At 38.6% G+C, this 25,965-nt stretch overlaps 2 protein-coding genes across 3 annotated transcripts in view; one reads left to right on the top strand and one right to left on the bottom strand.

Annotated features, from left to right (window-relative positions):
• Cog5 (component of oligomeric golgi complex 5) overlaps positions 1-8,040 on the bottom strand; it is a 277,645-nt gene extending 269,605 nt beyond the window's left edge. For both annotated transcript variants that reach the window (XM_051175123.1, XM_051175122.1), the window contains exons 1-2: positions 7,947-8,040; positions 532-671 (exon numbers count right to left, since the gene is read on the bottom strand). In XM_051175123.1, coding sequence (XP_051031080.1) covers positions 532-671; positions 7,947-8,040 — 234 coding nt within the window. The remainder of the gene's footprint in view (positions 1-531; positions 672-7,946) is intronic.
• A 2,535-nt stretch (positions 8,041-10,575) lies between these two features.
• The window catches only part of LOC127214867 (B-cell receptor-associated protein 29), a 54,319-nt gene continuing 38,929 nt past the window's right edge, over positions 10,576-25,965 (top strand). The window contains exons 1-5 of the mRNA XM_051175121.1: positions 10,576-10,691; positions 13,020-13,141; positions 15,110-15,227; positions 18,660-18,782; positions 19,401-19,627. Coding sequence (XP_051031078.1) covers positions 10,576-10,691; positions 13,020-13,141; positions 15,110-15,227; positions 18,660-18,782; positions 19,401-19,627 — 706 coding nt within the window. The remainder of the gene's footprint in view (positions 10,692-13,019; positions 13,142-15,109; positions 15,228-18,659; positions 18,783-19,400; positions 19,628-25,965) is intronic.

Raw genomic sequence — 25,965 nt, 5'->3', positions numbered from 1 at the left:
TTTAAAGACTCAAAGAAATAAAGTATTAAGAAAGTCAATTGTAACTCCACACCTAAATTTGGTACCTATCTCCTAATGTTTATATGTGCTCTACCTATCACAACATTTACTGAGTTTCTATAATTTCAACAAATGTTATACTTTGTACTTAACAAAGTAGAAATACTTCCTGTGTGACATCCCAATTTTATTCAAATTGTTCTCCTTCCAAAACTTCATTCCATTTTGTTATCATTATCAAAGGTGTCCTTTTTTTTTTTTTTGCCCAAAATTGTGAAATAATAATAACAACAATAATAATAATTCTTCAGATAATAAACAGAAAGAGCAAATGATTCCAGAGAGTTGGATCAATTTGTTTTCAACTAATAAGAAGTAATTTGCAGAAACCACCACAAAAATGTATTTGAGGCTGGTAAGTTAAGCATCTTTATAGAAATACACAATTAGTTTCAACAATGATGAGATGACAAAGGGGATAAACTGTCACTTTCTGATAATAATCTCTATGACCCAGAAGAATGAGGTTACCTGTAGGTGTAGTTCTTTATCCAACTGACTGATCCCTTGGGCAAGTTTTGCTAGTTGCTCAGCAATTACAGCTTGATGAATAGACTGAGAAGTATAAACTTTCACATCAAAATCTTCATTTAAAAAGTCACCATAACAGTCTATGAAATAAAAAAAAAAAAAAAAGGAAAACTTATCAGCTCTGTAGTATACCAGTTATCAAGCAACAGGTCAATTATAATCATAATTAGCATGTTTTAAGACCTTCTATGCACTAGGGACTGTTGTAGATGCTACCTAGAACAACGAAAAGGAATTGAAGGCAGCTGCAGAAGAATACAATGTTCCAGGTGCTGATCTAAATCCAAGTACTGACTCATTCAGTCTCCACACAGTCCTGATGTGTGGGAAAATATCATTCCCCACTTCACAGGTGCAGATAATTCATGCAACTTGTCCAATGTTACTATCTTAGATTCCAATATAGAAAATATAGGTGCTGAATCCTGGGGTCTTAACCACTCCACTGTTTCTTTTTTTGTTGTTTTTTTCTTTTGAGTTTTTCATTAAAGGGTTTATAGACTTCATAAAGTACATATATTTTAAAAAATATATCCTGATTCCTCTTTCCAATCTACTTGAACGCAATTTTTATATCTATTTTATCTTTAAGTCTTTTTTTTTAGATGTATTTATTATGTATACAGTGTGCTGCCTGTATGTATGCCTGCAGGTCAGAAAAGGGGACCACATCTCACTACATATGGTTGTGAGCCACTATGTGGTTTCTGGGAATCGAACTCAGAACCTCTAGAAAAGCAGCCAGTGTTCTTAACCACTGAGCTACTTCTCCAGCACCTATATTTAAGTCTTAAATTTTAAGACTACCTGTTAGTTTGCAGTTACCTATTTCTATTCAAATTTAGATTCAATTTTTATTTCTATTCAAATTTAGATTCAATTTTTATAACAGTATGCACTGATCACTGATCTAGACATATCTGAAGCAATAAGTATTATCAATAGTCATTTTCCTTAAGCATTGTTCCTAGCAACAATCTCACTTTCTTTCTTAGAATAAAGGTTAAAGTTGATAGCTGTGATTTTCATCTTTTTTTTTTTTCAGTGTTTTCCTTCCTTGTGGTTCACCTGTATTTTATTAGTCTATATTCACTGCCATACATGATCCACCAAGTGAAGCTATTTGTTCTGTTCACTACCACATCTCTAGGCCCTGAACACAGCCAGACAATGGCAGATACTCAATATAGGTCAGATGAATTAATAAATATGTCATCTGAAAGTATCACTGTGCTTAGAGCAAAACAGTCTTAACTATTCTCATAATCTAATTACTCTCAATCTGAAGTAATAGAATAAGAAGACTTTGACCCTAATTCTGAAAATTACATTTTCTCCCAATTTGACAAGCTTACCAGACAAATGTAGCAGTCATTCCACACAGAAAGTTTACCACCAGCAAATGTCAAAATGGCATGTTTTGACAAGGGTAATGGTTCATTTACTAATTAGATGACAGACCTATGTCTTAAGCAGAAAATATAAAGGAAAAACAAAGTTTCAAAGAAGGGCTGGAGGGCAGTCTTGTTTGTTTGTTTGTTTGTTTTTGTTTTTTTTTTTTGAGACAGCATGTTTCTCTTGTGGTTTTGAAGGCTGTTCTATAACTAATTCTTGTAGAACGGGCTGGTCTCGAACTCACAGAGATCCTCCTGCCCCTGCCTCCCAAGTGCTGGGATTAAAGGCATGCACCACAACCACCTGGCGTGGAGTTCAGTTTGATAAAATGCCTGTAAAATATACAAAATATTCAACTTATATGCTACTGGTGGTTCTAAAGCCAAGGAAGAACATTACCAGTTTTGTACTCTATAACAGAGAATTACTAAAATAGGATTTGCTATGCAGCAACATACTTGAGTTAGTATCTGCTAGCTTTCAGCAACTAACTGTAATATGTTCAGGAGTTCTTTGAGCCAGATGATATTATATGTAAGTGCCTTTAACCAGCTTGGGATAAGGGTATTTACAGCAAGAACTACACAAACACAAACCAGGCCTTTTTTTACTTTCTGAGAAAGCTGGATGACTGATATATCTTCCCATTAAGCAGAATCAGAGGCTCGGAAAAGCACAGCACTGTGTTAACAGCCCAAGTGAAATAAACAAGATCCAAATAAGAGAGTGTTACCTAAGAATCAAGTAAGCAGGGTGGTAATGGCACCTGCCTTTACTCACAGCACTCAGGTGGCAGAGTTAGGCAGATCTCTGTGAGTTCCAGGCCAGCCTGATCTACAGAGCGAGTTCCAGGACAGGCTCCAAAGCTGTCTCAAAACCACCACCCCCAAAAAAGAATGTTAAGCATGTGTCATATTTGGCAAATATTTGAACATGATAATGGGTAAGACTTGACAAATTCAAATGGTGATTAGGCAGAATAAATCAAAGATATTTCCAAAGTGTCTTTGTTTATTAGTAGAATATTCTTTATCTGATATAAGGAACTCAATTCTGCATTAAGCTGGAGATCCTAGGCATTAAATAAAAAAGATGACAAAATGCCTCAAGAGCCTCACTACCTAAGAAACTATCAACATTCAGTTAACAAACTATTAATAGTAAATCGTAACAGTGACAATCAGAAAAAAAAAAAAACCAAGAATAGGAAAATTTTGCTTTGATTAATGTTTTCATAGAATACATACTATTTGTTCGAATGTTGTTTATTATCAAGACAGGAATCCGAGTAGGCAGCTAAAAATACAGTTCTGTGATTTAGAAGTAAGGATAACTTGTCTTACTTTGCTTTTCTGTTGTGATAAAACAGTGATCCTTGTAAAAAGGAAGGGTTTATTTTAGCTTACTGGTAATAAATAGTTCATCATCAAGAAAAGCAGAGATAGGAACTCAACGCAAGAACCTCAAGGCAGGAACTAAAGCAGAAACAATAAAAGAGCATTGATTAATAGCTTGCTCCTCCAGGCTTTATCAGCTACCTTTCTTATTTAATGCTCACCTGTCTAGGGATGGCACCACCCAGAGTGAGCTGGACACTCCTGCATCAACTAGCAATTAAGAAAATGCATCAGTCTAGCTGGGAAGCCAGCATGGGACTGACTCAGGCCCCCCTGAATATGGGTCTCAGCCAGAATGACTGAGTAGTCTAAGAGACCTCAGACAGTGGAGCCAGGATGTATCCCTGGTGCACAAAAGGACTTTGTGAACATATCCCCCTTGGAGGGATAACTGCCTTAATCTAGAGACAGGAGAGAAGCCCTAGTCCCTACTTCACAGGACCTGTCATATCTACATGACCCCAACTGGATGGCATTCCCCTACATATGGAATTGGGGTGGGGGATGGGAGGGGAGGGTATTTAGAGTACATGTGAGAGGGCAGAGAGGGTAAAAGGGAGGGAAGGAGGGAGGGAGGGATGGGGGGAGGGAGGGAGGGAGGAAGAGGGAACTGGGATCGACATGTAAAATAATAAATTAAATTAAAAAAAAATGCTTTGACTCCAAAATTTAAGTTGAAGGACAAGTTACTGGGGAAAAGGATTTCTATTTTTGTTTCCACAGAAAATGAAAAGATGTGGATTCCTTCCAGACTAATGTGGTTTGATCATGCCAGACTGCCTGAAACATAGTACAAGGTGATCCTACATTCAAAACAGCTGGACAAATCAGCCCTACAGACTACAGCCAGGATATCTGAATTTTCTTCGAATCCCCCATGACAGCGCCCCTTACCAGCAGGAAGTAGTTTGGGAAGAACGACGCCCAAATTCCCAAATATTGTGTATAAATGTTTGTTTTCATTTAATTGGACTTTGTTATATAAAATTAAATTTAAAAAAAAAGAGAAAAAAAAAGAAAGAAAGAAAATGCATCCGTCTGTGGCCTTGTTGGAGTCTGAGGGCCATGCTGCAGCCAAGGCATACAGATCTGGGTGGCCTGTACTGTTATGCAATGTGATGATGTCCAGGCCAGAGCTGTAGCTGAGGGTCATGTCTGGGTCTGTGGCCCCACTGTGACCAGGATCTATACTGATGTCCGAGGTTCCTGTTGCCATCCAAGGCCATGCGGATGACTCAAGTCTGGGTCCATGTTAGTGTTTGAGGGTCACGATGCCACTGGGGACAACGCCCATCTAAGTGGCCTTCAGTACCACATGGGACAACAGTAACATCTAGATCTGGTTATTGCTAAGACTAAGTCTGGGTCCATGGTCCATCCAGTTGCAGATGGAGTCTGTGTTGATGTCTGTGGCCTGTGCCACCACAGGCCATAAGAACCACGTATGATGAAATGAGGGGGCCATGCTAAGTCAGTACCTCTTTAGACACTACCAAAAGAAGCTACCACCCCCCCACCTCCTCTACCCCTGGCCCTACACTTGGGAGAGCCAACCCCACCAACCCCTCACCACAGGTGAGGGAGAACATAGATGATGGACATAGAGGAGCAGACTGCCCCTCACCTGAGGCGGGTGGCCCCAGTGGCCTAGACTGACCAGCTTGGCTATCACCCAGGCCCACAGCCCCGCCTTGGGTTGGCCCACCCTAACATCCACCCCGTCTAGGACTTCTTGGAGCCTGTGAAAGGGCAGGAGGTGTGGAGCAATACCCACAGTTTTCAAAGGGTATCCCAAAGGAGTTTCAGTGAGGATCCAGTGATGACTGTGTAGCAGAAACCAGAGGCCTTGCACCAGACCAGTGATGAATTGCAATGAACACTTGCTAGTAAAGCTGATTGGACCAATGAAGAGGTGTCAGAGGCTGGAAAGATGGAGAAGCAAAGAGGGTTTTTTTTGTTTTGTTTTGTTTTGTTTCTGGTTGTATTTGTTTGCTTGCTTTGTTTGGTTTTGATTTTTTTCTTTAATTTTCATGGGTAGAGTGATTGAAGGGAGGATATGGGGGAACTACAAGGTGAGCAGTGTGATTCTCAAAGAATCAATAAATAAGTTACGTTTAGAAAAAAAAGAAATGTCCCATAGGTAGACATGCCCATAGACCTATCAAATGGAGGCAATTCCTCAATTGAGGTTCTCACTTCCCAGCTTACTCTAATTCCTGTAAGATTGACCAAAACAGAGATTAGATTTAGAAACAAATTTTAGAATGAAAAAGAAAAAATAAACAGAAACAGACAATATAGGGTTTAGAACCCAGGAAGACACCAAAACCTGAGTTGTATGAAGAAAATACTAAAGAGTGCTTGGGGGCAAGGGCCCAGAAAGAATGACTATATAAAAAGAAACAGTTTAAAGGAAGTTTTCTAGAGGCAAAGACAAGTGAATCTCTGTGAGTTTCAAAGCTCTTGGGCAGCAAGGACTGTTATATCAGGAAACCCTATCTTGAAAAATTAAAAAAAAAAAAAAAAGACACACATGGCTATTATATTATTTGATGATTGGTACTCTGGAATAAATCACATAATTTTTCTCTTTTATGATCTTCTTATCAGAGGCAAATCAGAAACTGGCCACAAATTTTCCAATTATGCATCTGTTCACCAAGCTTATTAATCCTCTCCTCATGCATATCCTCAACACAGAGAACACAATGAGTCAGTTACTGAACAAAATGCTCAATCTTTCAGGTATATTTGGGGAAACTAGAGAAGAGCACCTACAGATTTAGGAGAAAAAAAAAAAAGCCTATACCATATTCGGAGAGTTATTTCAAGAAAGGAGCCAATCCTTTACAAACTTAAATGGGATAAGAATCAAAACTTATGATTTATCTCCCAGGAACCACTGAGGATCTTAGCAACATGGAAGAGTTTGGGCTCTACACAGGAAAAACTCCAGAACACAAAGGGAGGGCTGCCTGTAAGAGAAAACAGAGACTTTACACTGCTGTATTTGAAACTGAAGGAAAAAGGCAATTACAAAATAAGGTTCACATCTGACAAATTCTGGGGGTTTGAAAGCAGAAATTTTAAAGAGTAAATATAGATTTAAATAATCACTCTCGAGAATGGCAAAGACAAAGAGAATTTTTGTAGGTAGGAAAATATAGGATGCATATTAACTATTTACTATCCAAAACCTAATTACAATTCCTGCAATGTGCCCTGGCGAAACAAACACTCATTGTTTAGAATGTGTTATCAAGGGATATAAACTGGAGTACTTTCAGTTCAAAACTAACACCTGGGAAAGCATTACTTACACTCCCTAACCAAACTCTCACCCATTGCTATCATCCTCTGTATTGCCGTTTGGATGTGTACACCATCGTACTGTACTCTTCCAACACTATTACAAGACCTACCTTTATTAGCTCTACATGGTAAAGTATTTTAGAGTGGAAACTTTATACTAAGCTTAGTACGATTTGAATTTCAATTAAGACACAAAGATAAGGTGGCACAGACAGAAACTCTGAAGGATCCACACCCTAATTCAGAAAACATCACTAATTTTGACAAAATATATATCTCAAAAAGATAACTAGGCAATATAAAATTTACAACAGTCGGAGGAAACCCAGTAATTTAAATTTTTATTTGATCCTTTATAAGCCACGCTTAGAGTGTTCAATTAAAAGAAGTTCTGAACCTACTGTATGCAGCTCTGTGGGATATAAAAAGAGGTTTTTCGGCAGCCTGCACCTTTGATACCTTGCACTAGGAAGGCAGTGGCAGGCATATTTCTATGAGTTCAAGGCCAGACTGAACTACATATCGAGTTCCAGGACAGCAGGGCTAGGTGGAAAGACCCAGTCTCAAAAGAAGGGGGGAGGGGTTCCCCAACACCTAGGAAGCAATTAAAGTGATTAACACAAATGCTTTTAATACATGATAGAATGGGGGAAGGTGGATTTTGTTCTACCTCTCAGATTGAGCATTAATACAACTGAATTTTTCAACAGTAGAAAGTTACAGAAAGTTATACAGCTAACTTACTTGGGGCAATTTCTCTCCAACCGATAATCTGACTTCAGTATTCGACTAGCGTGGATAATGCACTTAAGAGGCACCAAAACTTTAAAGCAGGTGTTTTTAATTCCCCTTTTCACGCTACACACCTTTTCTTTAATGAGGTTTGTCACCTAGGGTGGTGGGTTTACACTTCTTAGCGAAGACACTACACTCTGGTCAAGAGCTGGACAGCAGTAGGGGCTTGTCAGCCCGGACCATGTCGTGCAGAGTCCTGGAACTTGAGAGAAGCTCTGGGCGTGTCAGGACCGAGTTCAAGCAATGAAAGCCAGGTGACCCCCCAGACACCCACGGGAAGAACGGAGCACATCCCTGGGGAAACGCGCCGACCAGGACAAACCCTGACGCCAGTGGGCCGGGCGGAGGGGAGTGGCCACGTCCAGACCGGAAAACTTTGTGCAAAGCGAATGGTGGGGTCCTCAGCCTCCGCGTAATGCAGACAGACTCAGGCCCGGCCCCGGTCCGAAGCCTTACCGTCCTGCAGGAGCTCCCGCACAGTCGCCGCCACTGCTGCAGAACCTGGAGCCCCACGGCCAGCCACGGGAACGGCGCTCTCTCCACCTTCCATGTTGGCAAGTGCCGGGTTGATGACGTCTGCGACAGACCCGCCCCCGAATGACGTAGATTCAAGGCGCCTCCCGCCTGGCCATCCCGGACCGAGTTTGTGGGTCCCAGGAGCTGCAGTCCCAGCACGCTTGGAAAGATAGGCTACCTCACGGCCCTTCTCCGATTCCGCATGAGACGTGGTAACCGCGCCTACCTCCAACGCAAGTACGGGCCTGAAACGCGGGCCTCCGGCGTTGGGAAGAAGGCTCCTGGGTGCTTCACGGCCCTCCTCGCCCAGCACGTGGGAGCTGCCGCCTGCCCAGCCTTCCCTGTCCGACGCCTTGAGTGCCAAGCCCGGATAGTAGGAGGGATATGCTGGAGAAGAATAATTGCTAAGCGCTGCTTTAAGTACCTTAGAAATCCAAACGTTTAATTATTCGTTACTACTTAGGTGAGCGGGTCGCGAACTACACTGCATTTTGCATTCCCTTAACATCGCCTCAGATGTGTTTGACCTTAATTGTGATACCAATAGGATTGATCGGTTGCCAGAGGCAGCGTGCACAGATTCACATTAGATTTCAGTACTCATACAAAACTAGTAATAATCATCAACGCCGAATAGCATTATCTGAATTACATGATATTGTTCTTTCCTTAACTTTGTTGTTTCTTACACTAAAGGGTTTTAGTTAGTGCATATTAACATGCAATAAAGTTTTAAACCTCCACTGTGTATACCAGCATGGATTTACAAACACACCTAAAATAAACTCAAGGTGTAGAAGCATACTTGTGCACAATATAGTGCCTGGTGACATCTAGTTTAAGCAGAATTATTCTGGTACTTTCAGGCATGGCTGATTGCTTTGGAGAAATTTAAAACAAAATATTTGTACCTTCATCCTATAAGTCCAGAGAGCCATTTAATTGATCAAAGAGTGGCTTAGGAAGGATCAAAATAAAGTTTTAAATACTGTGTTTCCCTTGACTGATGAATATTTTATATTGCTTAAATTACTTGTTTTTTCGTTATATATATTTTGCTAAAACTAGTAATGTTTTCTGAACTAGGTTGAGAGGGGTTTTGCCATGTACTGTGACAACAAGAATCAGTAAAGATGAAATCATGATTGAGAAAGTCAGTAATGACATCATTGCCACGCACCAACTCATAGTGAAATGTTTAAGACTCTTACCTTGTTTGTAATAAACTTCTCTTAGTGTTTTACTAGAACTCCATATTTATTTCTCTTAGCACTACAGACCATCTCTGGTGCAGCTTATTTACATTCCTTTTCTTCTGTTACTTGAATATTGGTGTTTCCAAAGTTCTCTTGCAAGCTACGACATACTTTGGCCATGTTTTCTTTAGCTTACTGCCAAAGGTTAAAGACTGAATTTTGAATAATTAGCATTTTATAGAGACAGCTTTTATCTGGCAGTAGATTACAGTGCAAAATATATATATATATATATATATATATATATATATACACATATATATATATATATAAAGTAAAAAGCACTGTGAAATCAGAGTTTTAAGTACAACATGAAATGTAAATAATTTTATCGATTGTACTTGGGGTATAAAGGTATTTATGATATACCTAATTGGTGATAGCTGAAATCTTCACTGGTAATAACATTTAAATTCTTTAAAATAATGAAGTCTGCTTCTGGTTCACCAAAATTAGAAATAAAACTGTAAAGATTTTTTATTTTTTTTAATTGTGTGTATGTGTGTCTATATGTGGGTATATGGGTATATGCATGTGAGTACAAGTGCTCTCATGGAATTCAAGTAGCTGTGACCCTTCCAACCTGGGTTCTAGGACCTGAACTCAGGTTCTCAGCAAGAAGAGTACATGCTCTTAACCTTTGAGCCATCTCTCCATCCCCAAAATAACAGGATGTATTTTGCAATACAAATGATCTGTTAATGCCACCTACCTTTCCTGAATGAAATATTTCAGGTTGCTATCATACACAGTACCATATGGGAAGTAATTCAAGTCAGATTCCTTTGATTTATCAAGAAAATAAAATGAAAAGTAATATGAGGTTGGACATGGAGGCACACCAGTGTAATTGCAATACCCCTGTGGCTTAGGCAAGAGAATTGCCAGTTCAAAGCTAACCTGGGCTATATAGCAAAAACCTATCCCAAAAAATAAGCAAAAAAGTAGCAAGCAAAATCATGACATGATATACACAGGGAAAACATAGAGGTTGGGTTTTCCTTATTTCACTAAAACTACCATGTTCAGTGTCCTCATTTATTGATCCTATAAGTAGAGACCGAATTTCCAAGATTCTGAGTCTGCCAACCTCATGAAAAATACTGGTGATTGAAATTGCTACAATAATAGTTTGTTTTTTTGTTTTTGCTTTACTGAGAATTAAACCCAGGGTCTTCCCAATGCTAAGCAAGCATCCAAACCGTACAACAGAGCTATGTGCCTAGCCCAATGATAGGATTTCATGTAGTAAAATACATATTCTCTCTACAAACTGGGTTTTTTTTTTTTTTTCAGATTTAAAACTAGTACACATGAGGAGTGACTCCATACCAATCACAATATGTCAAGAAAGAAAAAAAGACCCACTAGAAATGTTTCAATCTGGGCAGCTGGTAAAAATCTGTGCCCCAATGGTTCGGTATTCAAAGTAAGTATTGTTAAATCATTAATGAGCCAATATTAAATTTTCCTTATATGTACTAGTTTTGGAATACCCCCACCCAAGTATTGTGATAGTCACTCAACTGAAAAGGCTTTCAAACTCTTAGCTTTGGAATCATGATTTGGAATCAAGCCCTGGTGCTAACATTTAACTGGTGTGTTTGTAACCCTAACTAAATAACTGCCCCAAGCATTTCCTCCCGAGAATCTCATGTATCTCTGGCCACCTAAAACTTGCAGTGGTTAAAGGCCTGATCCTTCTACCTTCTTTTCTCAATTACTGGGGTTACAGGTGTATGCCACCGTGACATTCTTAAATAATGCCGGTGTCAAACCCAGGGCCTCATGAATGCTAAGCAAGCAGTATAACAAGTGAGTGACATACTCAGTCTAATATCTATAAAAATGATGGTGTATTATGATACAGTAGATATCAAATGGATATAAATATATATGTGCAAGTTTTTACGTGAATATGCATCTTGGGACCAAAGCACAGTGGTAGAATTGTCAGACCTGGGGTGATTTTATGCTTAGATTTTGTATTTTAAAAACTAAATTTTTCTAGAATGGAGATCACAGTTTCACACTTTAACCAAACACTTGCTTACCATGTAAGTAATTTAGTTTCTCATCCTCACCAACTTTTAATAATGACATATTTTCACCATTTTATAGATCAGTAGAGTTGTGTCATTATGGTATCTAGAGATGTCAAATATCATTATGTGTCTGTTTGCCATCAATATTCTTTCTTTCTCTCTTTCTTTCTGTCTTCCTTTCTATGTAACAGCCCTGGCTGTCCTAGAACTTGCTCTGTAAACCAGGCTGGCCTCAAACTCACAGAGATCCACCTGCCTCTGCTTCCCAAGTGCTGGGATTAAAGGTGTGGGCCACACTGTTGGGTAATCATCAGCATAGTTTTTAAGAAATGTTTCTTCATGTCTTTGCCTGTATTCTGCTTATTGCTTTTTAACTGGTAGGGGTTTTTCGCAGGATTTTTATGGTTGTAAAATACACATAATAGGCATGGTGGCACACACTTAGGAACAACACTCAAGGAAGCTAAGACAGGAGACTTGTTGAGTTTCAGAGCAGCTTGGGCTACATATTGAGACCCTATCTCAACAAAAACAAACAAAACCAATAAATAAAGATAATAGTTAGCTAGTAGTGGTTTTTAATTATACAGGATTACATACAATGGAGTGCCTGATCTTTAAATCTCTGGACCCCTTAAGCAATTATTCTTCATTCTTATACCCCCCCAGCCCCTAGTAACCATTATTTTGCTTCTTTTCTCTGTGAATTTGACTATTCTAAATGCCTAGTGTAGCTGAGACTTGTCTTTTTAAAAACAGTTTAGTTCACTTAGCATTTTAAGAATATTTATTGCAAGATTCATCCATATAAAACCATATGCCAGCCTTTCCTTCCTTGTTTAAGGATAAATAGGTAGTCCATTAGCTGTACATAGTGCATCTGTTTCTCTTTTCATCAGTTGGTAGACATTTGGATTGCTTCCACCTTTTGACAATTTCAGATAATGAGATGTTAGGGCATCTTGGAAGAGTGAAAATCTAGGCTCCTCACCCAATATTTCCTAACAGAGATGAGTCTGTAGCATTTTGTGTTAATTGTTATTTTTTAAGTTTTCAGTCTTTCAAAGCCTCTCTTTTCCTGATCATTTATAAGGCTGAAATCTCACATTGGGCCCTTTATGTCTTCACTCACAGCTAATTCCAGGTGGCCAACTACTTCCGTCCCAAGTCTTGTATATTTAAAGCAAAAAGAAAATTCATGGGACTTGCGAAGGCCACTAGCCTGGTTCCCCTTCCTCTCTCTTTTGTGATTTTCCTATAATTATTTTATAAATAGTTTTGAGGTTTTAGCCTGGGTAAGTGGTACATGCCCTTAGTCCCAAGAGGCAGAGTCAAGCAGATCTCTGTGAGTTCCAGGCCAGCCTGAGCTATGTAGTGAGACTGTCTCGAAACACAAGTACCAAGGATTTTGATCATACATAGCAGGTAAACTGGGTCAAGGTATATTCTCTTTCATCCAATAAAAAGTTTCTCTAATAAATGCTTAATAATTAAAAAATTGGCTAGGCTGTGTTGGTGCATGCCTTTAATCCCAGCACACAGGATACAGAGGCAGCCTGATCTACAGAGTGAGTTCCAGGACAGGGCTATTACACAAAGAAACTCTGTCTCGAAAAAGCAAATAATAATAATAATAAATTGAATTGAACTTGCAGATGCATATGCTTCAAGGGTTTTCTAAATTCATGATTAAAGTTTTATATGTTTCACAGGTTGGCTTTTAGAACACTAGTAAGAAAATACTCTTGTGATGTGTGTTATACACCAATGATAGTTGCTGCTGATTTTGTCAGATCTGTAAAAGCCAGAGACAGTGAATTTACCACAAACCAAGGTATGTAAAACCTGTAGTTTGCTGATTTTGTAGAATGAAAAAAAAGTGTGTGTGTGTGCACATGCAACTATTTTATATAATTAGATGAAATTCAGAGATTATGCTTTATAATCCTTTAGTTTTTAAGTGCCTTTAGTATTTTAAAAATCTCAATATGGAATGTCTTTTACACTGTCAATAATCTATCAGAACATAAAGTCAGCCATTCCTAGGGTCACCTGTCTTGTTGCCTGTAGTCTTTTCTCATTCAGACTATCCTCTGATAGCCCAAGATACAAATTTGTTTAAGATACAAATTTGACCATGTCCCTCTCCAGCCCACAGTCCTTATAATATCCATTGCTTAAAATATGGCTTCAATATGATTCCCAGGCCAGAGGTGACTTCATGATTGGAAACTTGTTGGAAATGAATGTTTCCAGACTCCACTCTAGGCCATTCTGTATTAAAAACTATGTTTTGAAAAGCATGTAAGTACTCTCATCTTGCTGACATTTGAGAATCTCCAGTCTACAGGCTAGAATCTCTCTCTCTCCCTCTCCCTCTCTCTCTCCCTCTCTCTCCCTCTCTCTCTCTCTCTCTCTCATCTCTTCATCTCTTTCTTACATATACACACACACCTGGCAAACTACAGTTCATGGTCCCTAATCCACCATTCAGAGTTTGTAACCAAGGAACCTTCCTTGATCACTGTGCACCCACATTCATAAGCACAGGGTACTTAATCCTACTATTCTCTTTTCTTCTTACAGGCCCCTCTCTCCTACTAAATTATAGGATTCTAAAAGGCATGAGCTATAGAAATAGCTTGACTTTTATATTCAGCTGCTGACTGTATTGAAAATATATTGGATTAATAAGTGGTTGTTAAAGTAGAATTCTGTAGATAAGGAATCAACCAGGGAATGTACCCCACATGCCAATGAAGAATAAAACAATGTTCATTCTCATCATTTCACAGACCAATGAGTTCCTATAGAAATCTGTAGTCAGTGCAAAGAAGGTAATGTCCCGAAATGTGCCTTTTATAAACATCTCTTGAATTTCAAAAAAACGTTTGAAATGTTAAAATTTTAAAAATATGTAAAAAGCATATTATTTAAGACCTAGGAAAGCTGAAACATTTGGCTAGCCTAGATTTTAAACTTCTCCATATAAGTATAGAAATATACTTTAAGATAAACAGAACTAAAAATGTGTGTGTATGTACATATATATGTACATACACACATGTAATAGACAAGTCAAATTTCTCTTTTTTAAGAAAACTTAAAAGTCAACACAGCTAAGTATGATAGAAATGCCTTTAATCTCAGTACTTGAAACACAGAGCCAGGGAGATCTCAAACTCTGGAGTTTGAAGCCAGCCAGGTCTACATAGTGAATTCCAGGCCAGCCAGGACAACAGAATGAGACCCTGTCTTAAATAAGTAAGTAAATAATAAAAGAAACAAGGAACAATTAACAATAGAAAATGTGAACATGCAAATAAAGATACACAAAGATTGTGTGTTCAGTGTGGGTGAATTAAATGGAAATAAAAACCCTTCATATTAAGATGCTTGTACATCTATAAACTCTTAGAAGATAATTTAATAGTATCTATGTTAAATACTTAGGCAGTGTTAAATACTTTCTCAACAGTTACACTTCTAGGTAACTATCTAGGAATAGATTTATAAAATGCATTTACACAACAGTATATAGACCATCCATATAGAAGAATATGTCACTAAATGGAAGAGAATACAGCTGAGTGCATTTTCCAGAGACAAAGGAGAACAGAAGGCATGGCGGTATGTGTAGAATGCTCACATTCACCTCCATGTTATGGGTACATAGAGACTATTGCTCTGGGATCATTTTCATTTTATAAACTGTGCAGTGTTTCATTGACTATTTTTGGCTGTGTGAATGTTTCTTCTATGAAGTTTAATGTTGAACTATCTTTTTTTTTTTTTTAAACAGGTGACTGTCCATTGATTGTTCAGTTTGCTGCTAATGATGCAAGACTTTTATCCGATGCTGCTCAAATAGTCTGCCCCTATGCAAATGGAATAGATATTAACTGTGGTTGCCCTCAGAGGTAAAAGTCACAGAAAGTAGGGGGGAAAAAAACCTTAAGGGAACACAGTAAAATATCTTTGTAGTTTTCCAAAAGTAAGAAGGACAGTTTGAGTTCCTTCCCCATGTGATGGAGGAGAGAACCAACTCCACAGAGTTGTCCTCTGTGGTCCTATGGTCCACAGCTCACACACACACTAAAAATAACTAATTAATTGATGAAATTGTAAGAGGAAGTCTAACAAGTTAAAGCACTGTGGGTCTAAACAAAAATTTAAAAAAGAAAACATTATTTAGAAACATGACATCAGAGGTCTTTTATGATGCCTAAAATTATTTCTAGACTCTTGACTAGTGTTTTTCTTCCTCACCACTAGCTATCATTAGTTTTTTTTTTGTTTGTTTGTTGGTTGGTTGGTTGGTTATGATAAACACTCTGACCAAAAGCAGCTTGGGCAGGGAAGGGTTCCCAAGTCACACTCCAAGACTGCCAGAAGACAAGGAATGTACCTGGAGGCAGACACTGCAGCAGACCATGGAGTAACACTGCTTGCTGACTTGCTTTCTGACTAGTTACTTTCCTATTGCCATAACAAATACCATGACCAAAGCAATTTATAAAAGAAAGCGTTTATTAGGGACTCACAGATTCAGAGGATGAGCAGGAGGCATGGCAGCAGGCAGGAAGGCATAACATTGAAGAGGTAGCTGAGAGCTTCATCCTGAGATACAACCATGAGGCAGGGAGAGCTAATGGGGAATGCCTCAAAGTACACCACCCGTGACACACCTCCTTCAACAAGGCTGCACCTCCTAGTCCTTCCCAAATGTTTCCACCAGCTAGAAAACCAAGCATTCAAATGTACGAACCTATGGGGCCATTCTCATTTAAATCACCATATTCCACTACCTGCCCCTCAGAGGCTTGTATCTATATCATAATGCAAAACTGCACTTAGTCCAACTTCAAATCTCTGAAGTCTCTCACAGTCTCAAACCTGTTCTAAAGTTAAAACTCTCTTCTGAGACTCAAGGCAATATCTTCATTGTAACCTCCTGTAAAGTCATAAAGCAAATTATATACTTCCAAGTTACAATAGCACAGAATATACATTGTTATTTCAAAAGAGAGGAAAGGGAGCAGACTGAAATCCAGCAGGGCAGACTCCAAATTCTGTACTTCTATAACCATTATCAAGGGACTTAGATGTCTGCCTTTCTACCTTTGCTGACTTGCAATGCTCTTCTCTCCTTTGGGCTGGTTCGATTCCATGTATGCTGCTCTCTCTGGTAGACATCCTGTGACATCTCCATCCCAATCCAGACTTCATTTTTACAGCTTCACACGATGGCCTCTCAGGGCCTCCATGTAGGGACTCCGCTGCCATATGCCTGACTTCAGAGACTCTCCTTAACTGCAGAACAAGTCTCCACAATTCCTTTTCTCTCACATTCTTCATGCTTTTGAGGCAAGAACCACATGGCCAAAGCTGCCAAGTCCAGTGGCCTTGGGATGGAATCTGGCCCCCTTGAAGTACATTTGCATACCATTTGGGCTACAGTTGTTTTTTAGGTACAGAAGTTTTCTTAGGCCTTTTCCTTTCAGAAGTTGCAGGACTAGCTGGGCAGACTCTACTACACTAGGATTACTCCCTTTATCCCATCTAATACCTTTGCCCCGCATTAAATTTTCAGGCACCGTTTTTCTCTTTAAAATGTGAATTTTGTCTTCTTCTTGCCCTGCTTGTTCTCTTTCTCTGTGGATCTGCATAAGCATTATTACTAGTGATTATCTTACTAATGACTAATGCCAGAGTGTCAGTACTAGGCTGTCTTGGAATCTCCTCTGCAACCAACATTAATCAAAGACTCTTTAGCCCCAGGCAGATTGTTAGGACAAAGGTGAAAAGCAGCCACATTCTGTGAACCCTCTTGGGCTCTATAATTTGCATTGCTCTCAGTGCTACTATAGTCCAGGCCTTGCTATGATGGTCTGTTAAGCTCCACTCACAGCATTCTTCCACTTTTCCAAAGTCTTCCATATATCAACAAAGAACAGCATGACCAGGTCTTTCATAGCAGAACCCCACTTTTGTTCTGTTTTAGTTACTTTTCTCTTTCTTTGACAAAACACCATGACAAGGGCAATATATAAAAGAGTTTGTAGGGGGCCTATAGTTTTAGTGGCTGACTAATGATGGTCTTGGTGAGGAGCATGACAACAGGCAGAAAAATGTGGTGCTAGGTCAGCAACTGAGAGCTTTCATCTCATGTAGCAGCATAAGGCACCAAGAGGTAACTGGAAATGGAGTAGGCTTTTGAAACCTCAAAGCCCACCTCCAATGACATGCCTCCAACAAGGCCACACCTCCTAATCCTTCCCAAAGAGTTCCACTAACTGGAGACCAAGTATTCAAATATATCATCACGGGGTGGGAGGGTCATTCTCATTCAAACCATCACACTCAACATGTTTTCTTATATAACCCTGGGTACCTAACTCCCCAGGAGTAGCATAGCCCGCAGTAAGCTGGGCCTTTGCACATGGATCATTAAACAAGAAAATGCCCCCACAGAGATGCCCACAGACCAATCTGATGGAGCCAATTCCTTAATTGAGGTCCCCTATTCCCAGATGACATGTTTGTATCAAGCTGATAAAACAGCTTTAACCTCATCCAGAGCTAATTCTTTGAGAATCTTAATGTCTACAGCAATCCCAGAAGTGTGCTTTTACTGCCATGTCAGATACACTAAAAGCTGATTTTGTGTGATTTAAGACATACCATTGGCTTTCTCCTAATTAATTCTTACTGTGGTTATGTTTTCCTTTCTGTATCACAGCTACTTGATTGGACTACCGTAACTAAGTTTGAATGGGATGTACTTAGTAAACTACTGTTCTGGCAATGTGCTAGGTTAGCTGCCAATAGCCAAAATATGCCCAAAGAATAAATCACAGTTTTAAATGTAGCATAAGCCAAATCAGATTAGGAGAATTAGATGCACTGTTTGGTAGTGTAGGAATGCTATGAGCCAAAAATATTTTCTGCTCTTGAGACTGAGAAAACCTCTTGTTATGCACAATAAACATCAAATTTGGAATTTTAAAAATTTGAAGTAATTTCAGCTAATGTGAACACATAATCTGCTTTGGTTGGATAAATTCTAATTTAATACTCTCACTTAGCTAGTGAAAAACCATTTCTAGTACTTTCTGGTCTAGGCAAGTATTTTCCCGATTTCAAGGACCCATTTAGAAATGTTCATCTATGAACTTTATTTAGGGCTACAGTCTAGCCAACTAAGCTAACTAGCCTACTATAGATCCATGAACTGTAAATGTCTGTTTCTTTCCAGATTATCAGATAAAGAAAAGGTTGATACCGTAATTTAGAGTTTTATCTTCTCTTATAATTATTTACAATCTACCTGTTGTGTTTGCTTTATCGAGGTGGGCAATGGCAGAAGGCTATGGAGCTTGCTTAATAAACAAGCCAGAACTGGTTCAAGATATGGTGAAACAAGTAAGAAATCAAGTGGAAAATCCTAGATTTTCAGTTTCAATTAAGATAAGGTAAACACAGTATTTCAATCTACTGACAAGGTCATATATTACTTGGGAAGTTTAAAAATATTCCTTTTATCTAGTGATGTAATAGTGTGTATCCTAAATAAATTAGACACTGATGTGTGGAAATATTGAAAGATGTTTATCTATCAAACAAACATAAACCCCATTCTTAAATTATTAATCCTAATTAAAAGGCCTCACTAACCCCTCAACTTTCACTAGATACTATTTAGCTAATGGTAAGAAATATCACTGGCACCAATTAGAAAACAGAAAAGATACTTGTATTAAGATTTAACAATTAAAAGAAACCAAAATTCTAATTCAAGAGGCTTGCATTCGTGTGTTAGGATAACCTCTTCGTGTTCCTTTGTGGCAGTATGCTGATGACTCTTAATTTCTTGGAGCTAATAAGGAAAAACAGTGAGGAAGGGGAAGATGTTTGTCGCTGTATTATTTCTGTAGTCTTGAATGGGAATGATCACTCAACAAAACCATATTAATAGTGGCATGAAGTGATAATACAATATGGTGAAGCTAAGTAATGTAGCAGATGAAGTGTCTTAGTTATTTTAGCATTAAAGTGTGTGCTAATGAACAGCTGCAATGTTGAAATTATAGGATTCATGATGACCTTACAAGAACCATAGATCTTTGCCAGAAGGCTGAAGCAACAGGAGTGTCCTGGATTACAGTTCATGGAAGAACCATTGAAGAAAGACACCAACCAGTCCACTATGATGCCATTAAAATAATAAAGGAAAGTGTGTCCATACCTGTAGTTGCTAATGGAGATATAAGAAACTTGAGGGAAGCAGAAAATGTGTGGCAGATGTCTGGGACAGATGGTAAGAAATGAATACTGGGATTTTTTTTTTTTTTTATCATTTAATAAGGATGGAAAAGCGAGGATGGGAGAGTGATGTTAATTTTATTTTGTGTAGCACATTGAGCCATATTTTCCTATTGTACTAATTTAAGCTAAGTATTTCTTCATAATGCTTTCAGCTCTTTTCCTTAGAAACAGTAGATCGTTTTAGAAGAGGCAATGGCATCATTTTGCTGCCACCATCGTATCTAGTGACCAGTAAAATCACCTGCAGATGGCCTACTTATTGTTTTGTTTCATTTTATCTTTAAAAAGTATCTAGAATACCAGAATAGAGATGAGAGTTAATGAACTTGATCGACCACAGTTAATTGGCTTGTAGTTTCATTACCCCTTACATAATTAACAAGCAGCCCTATGGTAACTGGATGAAAGCAAATAGATCCAACTTTAAGCAGCCCAATTTATTACAACATGGATGTCTCTTAAAGAAACAGTCAATATAGGTGTCTCTTTTAAATTAGTTGTGTAAATACAATTGGTTTATCAGTGGCACCAGAATCAACTTACTTTTTGCAGTATTTCATTCATTTGTTTTGATAAATACTCTTGCATTGCTTGAACTGATAACCATGGATTCTTGGTTTATGAACAAATATGTTGTGCTTTAATTTGCAGGTGTGATGGTTGCCAGGGGACTTTTAGCAAACCCAGCTATGTTTGCTGGATATGAAGAAACCCCACTGAAATGTATCTGGGACTGGGTTGATATTGCTCTTCAACTTGGAACTCCTTTTATGTGTTTCCATCAACATTTAATGTACATGATGGAAAAGATAACATCCAAGCAGGAAAAAAGAGTATTTAACGCTCTGTCAAGCACATCAGCAGTCCTGGAGTACCTTACAGACAATTATGGTGTTTGACTCGACTTTCTGAATCATTGTAGTATATACTTGATATCTACATGGAACCATATGAGGTTACATCCTGGTATTTCTTTTAAATCTGTAGCTTCTAACTTCAGTACAACAGCAGTCGCTGGGGCCAGACATCATGGCACATGTCTTTAACCCAAGCACTCAGAAAGCTGAAGGAAAAAGATTGGAAATTCTAGGCCAGTAAGACTCTGTCTCAAAGAACAAATGGAAATTTTCCCAGAATTTTAAAAACTTAGCCCTAGGTCTGGAGAGATTGCTCATAGTTAAAAGCATGATCTGCTCTTCCAGAGTACCTAGATCCAATTCCAAGCTCTCAAGTGGCTGGTACTCCAGTTCCAGGTGATCCAGCACCTTCATCAGGCCTCCCCAGGTGCCATCCAGGCATATGGTGCACAGACAAGCATTCAGCTAAAGCACATAACCTTTTACATATAAAATTTAACAAAATAAAATTAGCTCCTATCCCCCTTCCTCATGGATTCCAGTTCAGTAAATCTTGAGTGGCCCCAGAAGTTTAGTTTTAAAAAACCCAGGAGGTTCACACATCCCATAGTCCCAAATCAGATATTGAAAACTTACTCTAAATCTTTATGAAGTGTGTGTGTGTGTGTGTGTGTGTGTGTGTGTGTGTGCACGCGCGCGCACGCGTGTGCACGCACGCGCAATTTTTACTAAAAGCATTCTGTTTTTAACATTTTTAAATAAAACTGTTTTAACATCAAGTTATTACTCATTTGTAAGTTAACAAGTACTTTTTTTTATTTTTTGAAAGTTCAGGAAGTAGTAGAACAAATGTCTTCATCTATAAAAAATGAAAAAAGAACAAGAAATTCTGTGTAGAATTATGTTCAGACTGTACATTAAAATTTTAAATTGGAAAGTCAACTGGTACATTTCCTAATTGAATATATACCTGAAATATTTGCTACAAGCCACAAGATCACACAGTAATTATAAAATTATCTTCTCATGAAAAAAACTCAGAAGAATTAAGGGTTCTTCTGATGGATAAACCAATACAAAAATTGTATTTGGCATTATAATCTTGTAAATGAATTGGCTGTTTTTTGCTGTAGATTCTTCCTATAGCTTATTCCTTTCTGCAACAAACTTGGAATTTACTTCCCACAGTTCAGCACTATCTGATCATTTTCTGGGCACAATTTCTCCCATGCATTTGAAATTTTACTGATTACACTCCCTAGCTATGTATGAAACCTGTTCTCCATTAACAAGTCCTAGTTTACTGATTACATTCCTTAGCTATGTGTGAGACCTGTTTCCCACATTCTGGTCCTTGTTCCCCTCTCCATTGAAATTACAGCAATCTCCTTATTGACAGGCATTTGGCCCTAAACAAGGGCCCAGGCAAAAGCATCCCATCTAACAAAGTCCCAAATATCCAAGGACATAGAATTACTACACGCCCAGCCCAAAGTTGTTGATTCATAGCTGCCTAGAGGGATAGAAAAATAAACATGCCCTAGCTTTGCTTCACTAGCAGATAGATAGAGAATAACCTAAACTAACCCCACACTAAAAGATTCTCAAACTTCTTGTTTTATTACCCAAGATCTTAACTCAGAGATTTACTGCTCCCTCCTGTTTCCCCTGAGAAGATAAAGAGAAAGGTAATCAGCCCATTTGCTCATCATCAGAGAAAGTAACCCTTCTTAAAGGCCTCTGCCTCCACTGAGACCAGAGCACTGGAAGGCACCAGGTTTTGTTTCTTGTGCAAAGTAAACTTAGACCCTCTCTGTGACCTACAGCCCTAAGCAATTGATGCTTAAAGTTTCTCCTTGCAGTTTTAGTTTATTGCTCTGTGTATAAATCTTATCTCCCTTGCTGACCCTGAGAAACTCAAGCCTCACATTGTATTGTAAAAAGAATTACTGTTGCAAATGTGTATATATACCTATACCCCCAAGAAGGATGGGAAGACAGGGATGAGGGACAGAGAAACAGAAAGAAAAGAGAGCAGAAGAATAAAGGAACATGCAGAGGAGCAATTAATTAATTGTGTGTGAGTCAATTCCTTTTTCCCCTCATATTTTAGTTCCTTCGCTTACTTGTAGTTCCTTTTTTTCTTAACCCTGAGCAAAAAATTTAAAAGCAAAGGCCTTCTAAAGATTTCGATAAATATTTAAGTTGTGTCTAAATGAATTTAGTTACATGTGATAACAGCTATGATTTAAAACTAAGGTTAGGGCCAGCAAAAATCCTCAGTGGATAATGGTGCTTGCCTTAGCCAAGCTTGACAACCTGACTTTAGTCCAGGGACCCACATGGTAGAAGAAAACCATTTCCACAAAGTTATCTTCAGACCTCCACACATTCACCCATGCACACAAATAAAAAAAAATGTAAATATATTTGTATATAATGATTAGATGGAGCTCTTCTAGTAACAGCAAATTTAGTTCACTTGAAGTGTTCTAGATAATTGTGTTACTAATGAGCTGGCCAGAGTCCTTTGTTCTGCTCAAATAGAAATGTTGGTGGGTAAGAAGCCTTTCCAGCACTAGCTTTGGTGTTTATACATCCCTCTGCATTTGACAACAAGGTGGTGGGTCTCTCATGTTAGGATTCTTATGCAGGCCTGAAGTATCCACCGTTAGAACTCTGGTTAGTTAAGTCCTACCAGATTCTCCAACCTTTGGCAGCAGCTATTGTTACATCGTTCATCATGATTCTCAAGTCTGGACTATTGGGATTTCCATAGCCTTGGATAATGGCCACTTAACAGCTGTCTGGAACTCAGTCAGCATCCGGGGCCTGCAATTTCAGAATCTGACAGCATTCTGTCCAACCTCATAGGCTCTTTACTGTCTCTTACCTGTTTTCACTATTCTTGTACCTGCTCTAGTGCTTGTGTCCAATTGTTCAGCCACCTCTTGTTACTGTGACTGCCACCAATGGGATAGCAAGTACTACTTCTTATACTGCTGTGTTTCTGTTGCTGGCTTTAGAGTCTGTGTTTCCTGGGGATGTCAACGCGGCTCCCAGGCACGACTTCTGCAACTTATAAGTTCAATCCATTCAACCATTGGTTGAAATTAACAGAAGGCAAGAAGAGCTTGGAAGATAGCTATGTTGGTAAAGAGCTTAGCACAATCAAGAGGTTGATGAGGGGGCTGGAGAGATGAGTTCATCTGTAGTGATATCTGGTGCCCTTTCCTGGCCTGCAATCAGACATGCAGGCAGAACACTGTATATATGTAATAAATAAATAAATCTTTAGCCAAGTGGTGGTGGTACATGCTTTTTACCCCAGCACTTGGGAGGTAGAAGGAGGCAAATCTCTGTGAGATCAAGGCCAGCTTGGTCTACAGAGTTAGTTTCAGGACAGCTAGGGCTGTTACGCAGAGAAACATTGTCTGGGAAAAAAAAAAAAAAAAAAGTTGATGAGGTCCTAAAGTGATCTCCAGCATCCATGTGAAATTGCAGATGTGAAGGCTGGAAGTATGACTCAATAGTGAAGAGCACTTGCTCTTAACAGAGGGCCTGGACTCAGTTCCCAGCACCCACATGGCTTACAAGCATCTGTAACTCCAGTTCTAGAGGATCTGACACCCTCTTTTCTGGGCACCAGGCATTCATGTGGTACATATACATACATGTAAATGCTCACATGTACACATAAATCTTAAAAGTATTCAATTGCATTGGCATACACTTGTAATCCCAGTGCTGGGGAGGCAGAGACAGATCTTCAGAGCTTACTATCTAGCCAGCCTAGCTTAATCTGTGGGCCAATGGGAGACCTCTTCTCAAAATAGATGCCAGGCTACTCTTAAAGAGTAACATGCAAGGTTGTCCTCTGGCTTCCACACAAAACAAAATAACACACATACCATGCTAATATTCTGTAGGAATTCTTTTCAGGGACATCAACTTCACTGAAACTGGGATTCTTGGCTGTGCCACACAAAATAAAATAAAATTTAGGGACTTAGTATGAAGCATAATTGGAGTTTATTATTTTTTGAGTTGGGGTCTCATGTAGTCATGTAGCTGTGCATGACCTTGAACCGCTGACCCTTCTCTTTCCACTTCTTCCTGAGTGACAGGATTATAGGTATGTGTCACACATACAAGAGTAGGAGGTGCTGGAGAAAAAAAGCCACAGTGAACACTCTCCTAGCTGAGCCACATTTCTAACCAAAGATAGAGTTTATCTAGAAGGGATTTTGTTTAATTTTTTTAAGCAATAGCGGTGCAAGCCTGAGGACCTGAGATCAGAACCCAGCACCCAAGTAAATGCCAATGTGATAGTGTGCCCTTGGAGTTGCTGCCTGACAATTAGAGTCAGGAGGACCCTGTGGTCAGCTAGTCTAGACACTTAGTGAAGTTCTGGTTCAGTAAGAAACCCTCTCCAAAAAAAAGAAAGAAAGAAAAAGAAAACGTGGGTAAGTATAAAAAGACATTTGACATCCACCTCTGACATATGCAAAAGGTATTTTAAATATTTTAACATAGTTTTAAGGACAGACATTTATAATAGACACTTGGCAAAAGGACAGTACAAACCAACTTGTAGGCATGGGCTGCTCAAATCAAGTGACAAGTAAGTGTCTTAATAGGCTTATAGATGATTTGGATGCCTTCTGAAATTACTGTTTTTAGCAAATGAGATCAGAATGATTTGAAAGGGCACTGGATGATAAGGTAAAAGGAAAACAAAGGTTGCACAAGAGTTTAGGTCAGGTCTTTTTATCATGAAAAAAAATTGGATGACTCATTGTAAGATTTCTAGAAAAGTGTAGGTATACTGCTAAAAAAGGGAAAAGACCTTATGTGGTCAGATATAGTCAGGCTTTAAGTGTGGTTCATTGCCATTTCATAATCATTTAAATTTTCCTATTATAAGTAATATTGTTTGTGGAGATTTTGTTAACTTGCTGGTCGGTGGTGACACACACCTTTAGTCCCAGCACCTGGGAAGCAGAGACAGGGAGATCTCTGTGAGTTCAAGGCCAGCCTGGTTCTACAAAGCAAGTTCAGGGACAGGCTCCAAAACTACACAGAGAAAACATGTCTCAAAAACAACAACAAAACAAAACAAACTTTTGTTAACTTTGCTGGAATTATAGACTGTCAGTGTTATGAGATTTCCACCAAGCTCCAAAGAACCTCCTTTGCTTTCCCTAACTCATCTTATTTTATTTTATTTTATTTTATTTATTTCTATACTGCCCCACCTTGTGTAACATTCCCAAGTTACAAATACTGAAAAAAAGATCTTTAAGTGAATTCATATATGTTGAAAACATGGAAATGTTCGGTGTTCCCGCTTAGATTATTAGACTTAATGAAAGAATGTCAAAGTTTTTTCCAAAGACAATTTTATTAATTTGAAGTTAAAAAAAAAAAAAAAAAAAAAAAAAAAAAAAAAACAAGCAGGATCGGCAAAGAG

This window comes from Phodopus roborovskii, unplaced genomic scaffold (genome assembly GCF_943737965.1).
Source record: "Phodopus roborovskii unplaced genomic scaffold, PHOROB, whole genome shotgun sequence".
In the NCBI taxonomy this organism is placed as follows: domain Eukaryota; kingdom Metazoa; phylum Chordata; class Mammalia; order Rodentia; family Cricetidae; genus Phodopus; species Phodopus roborovskii.
Note: the sequence above shows the minus strand (reverse complement) of the source record. Positions and strands in the feature narration are given on the sequence as shown.